Source organism: Propithecus coquereli, unplaced genomic scaffold (assembly GCF_000956105.1).
Source record: "Propithecus coquereli isolate 6110/MARCELLA unplaced genomic scaffold, Pcoq_1.0 Scaffold236, whole genome shotgun sequence".
Lineage (NCBI taxonomy): Eukaryota > Metazoa > Chordata > Mammalia > Primates > Indriidae > Propithecus > Propithecus coquereli.
In genome coordinates, this window is record NW_012147908.1 from 2,769,298 (window position 1) to 2,776,828 (window position 7,531).

The following is a 7,531-nucleotide window of genomic DNA, read 5'->3' on the forward strand; positions in this document are numbered from 1 at the left end:
GGATATTTATGAAGCCCAGGCACCCACCTCCTGTCTCTGTGCCTTTCCCCGGCCTTTGGCCACCAGATGGCACTCTGGAAACATGCTCACCACTGGAGTTTTCCGCATCAACGCTCCCCTGCATTACTCCCAGCTGCCTCCCTCCCTCCCCTCTCTTCCCTGCCAATCCATTTTCCAGAGTGCAGCCGAAGGGCACTGGAGGGCAAATCTGCGTAATCTTGGGCAAGTTACGCTAACGCTCTGCTCAGGGTCTTCAACCTGATGGCTCGGTTGCGAGGGCAGCAGGAGAGGACGTAGGTGAAGCCCTCAGGGCCAGGCCTGGCACGGAGCTGCTGTTCTCATCATCCTGCTTTGAGCCCTCCCCAAACTCCCCATGGCCTTCAGGACAAGGTCCAAGTCCACAGCATGGGAACCCAGGCCCCCATCTTCGGGTGACCCTGCTTATGTGCCCAGCCCCACCTTGCTCCCCACTCTACCCTGTAGGGCCCCCTTGTAGCACGGTAAGGAGCCAGCTCACCCCCTCAGGCCCTTTGCTCCTCTGCTCCGTCCACCTGCTTTACCTCTCCCCTGCCCAACCCCCTTCCTCTGCTCACTCCTCCGTGTCCCGCAGCAGGGTGCAGCAGTACCCTCCAGGAGGAGCCTCCCCTGACCCCCAGGCCGGAATCCAGAGCCACTGCACTGGGCTCCCTTCTGTTATTTCCCTCACCCCCACCTTAGACCATAATCCCCTTGTCTTGTTCACTGCCTGGCACACAGCGGGTGAATGAGGCCGTCAGGGGCTCACAAGGCGCGCCCATTGTGTCTCTGAGCTCCGAGGGGCAGCTGGGCCTTCCCTTATAGCCCAGGCATCACCTTGCCCGCACTGAGCTGAGGGAGGCCTGGGAAACGAGATTCCTGGTCAAGGAGGCACAGAAAAAAGTGAAGGGACAAATGCAAAGCCATTGCACCATTTGCATGTAAGGCACAAAACTTGGAGACAATAAAAGGTACAATCGTAGTGCCCGAGTATTGAGTGCTTTCTCTGTGCTGAGCCCTTTCCGTGTCATCTCATTAAATCCTTTCCATAAACTCATGAGATGGGTGACAGCCACAATCTCAGAGAAAGAAACTGAAGCTCAGAGAGGTGAAGCCACTTGTGCAATGTGTCAGAGCTTGCGAGTGGCCTGTGTGTCCCCAGAGTCGTGCCACTGGAACTGGCCCCATGAATTCAGCCCCTTGCTGTGGCTTGATGGGCTGCAGTGAGACAGTTGGGAAACCTCCAGGAGTAAAATACGGGGCGAAAGGAAAGTCAAGACAGAGGGAAAGGGAAGGGGCGCAGATGGCTGTCTGTCAGCCATGCCAGTCCTGACGGCCACAGGCCTGCATGCCAACAAGCCCTGATTGGTGTCACTTGGGTCCAAAGGGAACACCGCTGGCCCCAAGGACTCAGTGGCCAGTGCCCACCTAGGGGAAGCTTGCCCTTAATTTCCATCACCTCAAATGCTTTACAAACCTCTGGAATCAACCTCGAGGTGGGGCGTGAGGCTGGGAGTGTTGGGGGCAGCACTCACTGAGCAGGGAATGAGAAGCAGTAGGCCACCTCCAAGGCCACACATGCAAACTGCCCACTGGCCTCCTTCTTTCCAGGGCTCCACCTCTGTGAGAAGGTGAACGGGAGGGAGGACATGTCCAAACGTCTAGAAGGAGTGTTGGGGGGTAGGGGAGCTGTGGTGCATGGCACTGTCATAAACAGAGTGGGGAGAGAAGAATTGGAGGAAGAGAGAGAAAGACACGATAGGGAGGGGAAGGTGTGGGAGAGGGCGACGCATAAACATCTCCCAGAGCAGCGGGAGCCCGGAAACCTGGGGCTTCCCCACGCAGGGACGCAGGCTGGGCCTCAAGGCTGCAGGGCTGGAAGGGACGAGAGGAGGGAGCCACACAGTCGGTAAGACAGGTCCTTGCAGCTTCTGGAGCCAAGGCCACGGGCACCCTCCCTGATCAGTGTGGGCAGGGACCGCCCCAGGGCCAGTGCAAAAGCCAGAGGTAGCCACAAGGTGGGAGCTGTCCAGATTACAACCCCCGCCCCTAACAATAACATCTCTGCCTGTGACTAGGGCCAGGCCTGGGCCCTTTGTGCATCATTTCATTTAATCCTCACAATTTCCTGCCGAGAGGGCTACGATTCTTATTTCCATCCTCACCCTACCTCAAAGATGAGGTAATGGAGGCCCAGAGAGGTTACGTGACTTGTCCCAGATGACCCAGCTGGTAAGTTGCAAAGTCAGGATTTGAACCCAGGCAGTTGAGCTCTGAAAACTGCTCTGTGAATCACAGCTGCTCTCTAGTAAGACGAAAGTGGGTAATCAGGGCAGAGGAAACATCGAAAAATAAACAAGTGGGGGAAAAAGAAAAAAGTGGGAGAGGAGTGTTGAAGAAAAGACAGGAACAAAGAGAGGTGAGGAAGGGAAGAGAGATAGGGAACAGGACTTGCCCAGGAGGGACAGAACTCCATGCACGGGCAGGCGGGGGCTCGAGCGTTCTGCTCACTTGGCTCCGAGGGGGTGGCCGCCTTGCTGCATGGACGGCACCTTCCCTTCCGGCCTGTCCCCGGAGTCCCGGCCTCATCCTCAGCAGCAGGCCACTCAGCTTCACAGGAAATGCTCTTTCTCTAATTGGCATTGAAACTCACAGCCCTCCCTTTTCCTGTAGGTGGGGTTTCCATAGGAAAAAGCTGCTTCTCTGTTTCCCCAGCCTAGCAACTGTTTGGAAGTCAGAGCCCCATATCCTGCTCTACTGGGTCAAGTCCCTCCTGGACCAGCTCTTGTCCATCATTTGCTGAAGTGGACCAACTGGTGTCCCTGTGGGCGGTCTCCCCTGACAGTTTTACTCCAGCGGTGCTTGGACCTCTCAGATCGCTCCCGATGAAGATGGCCTTGCCTGGGAATCCTGCTGGTTCTATCATCCTCTAATGATGGGACGAGGTTGTACAAGCAGGTCTGGGGGCAAGAGAACAAAGCCATTGAGGAAACACTGGAGGACTTGTCCAGCCTTTAACGAACTCTAGCGGTTTCTGAATCTAGCCCGCCCTGGTGGTAAGCATGATGCAACTTCTGCAACTTCTACTGGGGCTTTTGGGGCCAGGCGGCTACTTGTTCCTTTCAGGAGATTGTCAGGAGGTGGCCACGCTCACGGTGAAATACCAGGTGTCGGAGGAAGTGCCGTCTGGCACAGTGATAGGGAAGCTGTCCCGGGAAATGGGCCGGGAGGAGAGGCGTGGGCAGGCCGGGGCTGCCTTCCAGGTCTTGCAGCTGCCTCAGGCGCTCCCCATTCAGGTGGGCTCCGAGGACGGCTTGCTCAGCACAGGGAGGCGGCTGGATCGAGAGCAGCTATGCCGCCAGTGGGATCCCTGCCTGGTTTCCTTTGACGTGCTTGCCACAGGGGATTTGGCTCTGATCCACGTGGAGATCCAAGTGCTGGACATCAATGACCATCAGCCACAGTTTCCCAAAGGTGAGCAGGAGCTGGAAATCTCTGAGAGTGCCTCTCTGCGCACCCGGATCCCCCTGGACAGAGCTCTTGACCCCGACACAGGCCCTAATACCCTGCACTCCTACACCCTGTCTCCCAGCGAGCACTTTGCCTTAGATGTCATTGTGGGGCCTGATGAGACCAAACATGCAGAGCTCGTGGTGGTGAAGGAGCTGGACCGGGAAATCCACTCATCTTTTGACCTGGTGTTAACCGCTTATGACAATGGGAATCCCCCCAAGTCAGGCACCAGCTTGGTCAAGGTCAATGTCCTAGACTCCAATGACAATAGCCCTGTGTTTGCTGAGAGTTCGCTGGCACTAGAAATCCAAGAAGATGCCGCCCCTGGTACTCTCCTCATAAACCTGACCGCCACGGACCCTGACCAAGGCCCCAATGGGGAGGTGGAGTTCTTCCTCAGCAAGCACGTGCCTCCAGAGGTTCTAGACACCTTCAGTATTGATGCCAAGACGGGCCAGGTCATTCTGCGTCGATCCCTAGACTACGAGAAGAATCCTGCCTATGAGGTGGATGTCCAGGCAAGAGACCTGGGTCCCAATCCCATCCCAGCCCACTGCAAAGTTCTCATCAAGGTTCTGGACGTCAATGACAATGCCCCAAGCATCCACATCACATGGGCCTCCCAGCCATCCCTGGTGTCAGAAGCTCTTCCCAAGGACAGTTTTATTGCTCTAGTCATGGCAGACGACTTGGACTCAGGAAACAACGGTCTGGTCCACTGTTGGCTGAGCCAAGAGCTGGGCCACTTCAGGCTCAAAAGGACTAATGGCAACACATACATGTTGCTAACCAACGCCACACTGGACAGAGAGCAGTGGCCGAAATATACCCTCACTCTGTTAGCCCAAGACCGAGGACTCCAGCCCTTATCAGCCAAGAAACAGCTCAGCATTCAGATCAGTGATGCCAACGACAATGCACCTGTGTTTGAGAAAAGCAGGTACGAGGTCTCCACTCGGGAAAACAACCTACCCTCTCTTCACCTCATTACCATCAAGGCTCACGATGCAGACTTGGGTGTTAACGGGAAAATCTCATACCGCATCCGGCACTCCCCAGTTTCTCACTTAGTAGCTATTGACTCCGACACGGGCGAGGTCACTGCTCAGAGGTCACTGGACTATGAAGAGATGGCCGGCTTCAACTTCCAGGTGATCGCAGAGGACAGGGGACAACCCCAGCTTGCATCCAGCGTCTCTGTATGGGTCAGCCTCTTGGATGTCAACGATAATGCCCCACAGGTGATCCAGCCTGTGCTCAGCGATGGAAAAGCCAGCCTCTCGGTGCTTGTGAACGCCTCCACAGGCCACCTTCTGGTGCCCATTGAGACTCCCAGTGGCTTGGGTCCAGCAGGGGCTGACACACCTCCACTGGCCACTCCCAGCTCCCAGCTGTTCCTTTTGGTAACCATTTTGGCAAGAGACGCAGACTCGGGGGCAAACGGAGAGCTCCTCTACAGCATCCGGAGTGGGAATGAAGCCCACCTCTTCATCCTCAGCCCCCAGCTGGGGCAGCTGTTCGTCAACACCACCAATGCCAGCAGCCTCAGTGGCAGCGAGTGGGAGCTGGAGATCGTGGTAGAGGACCGGGGCAGCCCCCCGTTGCAGACCCGAGCCCTGCTGAAGGTCATGTTTGTCACCAGTGTGGACCACCTGAGGGATTCGGCCCGTGAGCCTGGGTTTCTGAGCACGTCAGTGCTGACAGTGACATGCCTGGCTGCACTGCTGGGCATCTTTGGGCTGATCTTGGCTCTGTTCATGTCCATCTGCCGGACAGAGAAGAAGGACAATAGGGCCTACAACTGCCGGGAGGCCGAGTCCACCTACCGCCACCAGCCCAAGAGGCCCCAAAAACACATTCAGAAGACTGACATCCACCTGGTACCTGTTCTCAGGGGTCAGGCAGGTGAGCCTGGCGAAGTCGGGCAGTCCCACAAAGACTCAGGCAAGGAGGCAATGATGGAAGCAGGCTGGGACCCCTGCTTGCAGGCCCCCTTTCACCTCACACCAACCCTGTACAGGACCCTGCGTAACCAAGGCAACCAGGGATCCCTGGCGGAGAACCGAGAGGTGCTGCAGGACACCGTCAACCTCCTTTTCAACCATCCCCGGCAGAGGAACGCCTCCCGGGAGAACCTGAACCTTCCTGAGCCCCAGCCTGCCACGGGGCAGCCACGCCCGAGGACCCCGAAGGTTGCGGGCAGCCCCCCAGGGAGGCTGGCTGGAGAGCAGGGCAGCGAGGAGGCCCCACAGAGCCCACCAGCCTCCTCTGCAACCCTGAGGCGGCAGCGAAATCTCAATGGCAAGGTGTCCCCTGAGAAAGAATCAGGCCCCCGTCAGATCCTGCGGAGCCTGGTCCGGCTGTCTGTGGCTGCCTTTGCAGAGCGGAACCCCGTGGAGGAGCTCACTGTGGATTCTCCTCCTGTTCAGGTACCTGGGGCATGGGCAGTTCTTTCTCTGGTCACGCTGGGCCACCACCTCTACAGCATCAGACACCCCCATCACCCTCACATTCCTCACATGTATTCCCTAGGCTCGCCGGGCACTTTACGGTGCTTTGGTAGCAACGGTTCAGGGCCCAGCTTGGGCCCAGCTGAACTTAGCTGTGTGATCCTGGGCAAATTACTTACTGTCTCTGAGCCTTAGTTTCCTTATCTGTAAAATAGGAATGATAGTAAGAGTATCTATCTGCTTCATAGAGTTGTCCTGACAACCTGGTCAGCTAATTCCTATACAGCACTTGCGGTGGCTGGCACAAGTAGAGACACAGCAAAGGTAGTGATTAAGAGCACAGACTTTGGAGCAAGGTTGTCTGGGCTCAAATCCCGATTCTACTTCTTCCTAGCTGTGAACAACTTCTCTGTTGAAGATGTCCATGTGAACAGCACCCATCTTCTAAGTTTGCTTGAAGATAAAATGAGTTAATGCACTTAACGCCCGTAGAACAGTGTTTGGTATGCAGTCAGCACTCAGCAAATGATTACCATGACTTCCACAAAACATTTCTCCATCTCCACTCTCCACTTGCCCTCCTCTCACCCGGGCACCCTCCCTGTGAAGCAAGCCAGCATGGGCCTCAGTGCCCCAGGCTCTGGGGCTGCATCCGACTAGCTTGAGACCCCACAGCTTCCTGGCGGGGCCTGCGGGATAGGGCAGTGGAAACCACCTTAGGACTTGGGAGTTAGGCAGGTTCAGGTTCAAATTTCAACACAGGCCCTTAAGAACTGGACAACGTTGGCCGAGCTCTTCAACACCTGAGCCTCATTTCCCTCATCTATAAAATGGGGATCATGAGGCCAAACTTAGCCTGTGTCTACCTTCAGAGATGTGAGGATTAAATGGGTGATGAACGACAAAGTGTCTAGAGACCTAGGATCTACTAGGTGCAAATGAGGAATCTTTTTCAGGAATGGTACCTGATCTCACACCTGTATTTGGTCCTCTGGACCCCAGATATTTTTACTGTGCCAGGCTGCCTGCCCAAGGCACACTTCTGCTCGGCCAGGCCATCAGCTCAGGTTTCCTGTGAAGCAAGGACATAACTTCCTTCCCTCACCCCCTCCCCAGGAAGCCACCTGGAGATGGCCCAGCTGTTTTCTTAGGAATCTTAGCCTGGGCTCCATGCAGACTCCGAGGCTGTCGGAGCCATCATCCACCCCCTCACCCGTCCATCCACCTGTTCGTCCATTCGTTCACCAAGTGCTTTTTGGTTAACTCTTTGTGCCGAACACTGTGCTGGTTGGTGGCGGACAGGCCAGCAGAGAGCAGGCACTATGGGCGACCCCACTGGGTGATGGAAGGAAAGCTGCCCACTGAGGATCAACTTGAGGGTAGGAGGCAGCTCGCCCAATGCTCACGTCTTTCTGGCAGCACAGCAACACTGAGGAGTCAGATCTGAGTTCAAATTCTAGCCTGGCCACTAATTGCTGTGTAGCACCCGTGAGCCTCAAGTTCCACCTCTGTAAAATGGGTCTAGTGGTATCTCTTCTCTTGGGCCGTTCTAA

General features: G+C 56.0%; 1 protein-coding gene across 1 annotated transcript in view; it reads left to right on the forward strand.

Moving 5' to 3' along the window:
- The first annotated feature begins 2,774 nt into the window (after window positions 1-2,774).
- The window catches only part of PCDH12 (protocadherin 12), a 13,897-nt gene continuing 9,140 nt past the window's right edge, over window positions 2,775-7,531 (forward strand). Inside the window, exon 1 of the mRNA XM_012645824.1 lies at window positions 2,775-5,957. Coding sequence (XP_012501278.1) covers window positions 3,078-5,957 — 2,880 coding nt within the window. The 5' untranslated portion in view covers window positions 2,775-3,077. The remainder of the gene's footprint in view (window positions 5,958-7,531) is intronic.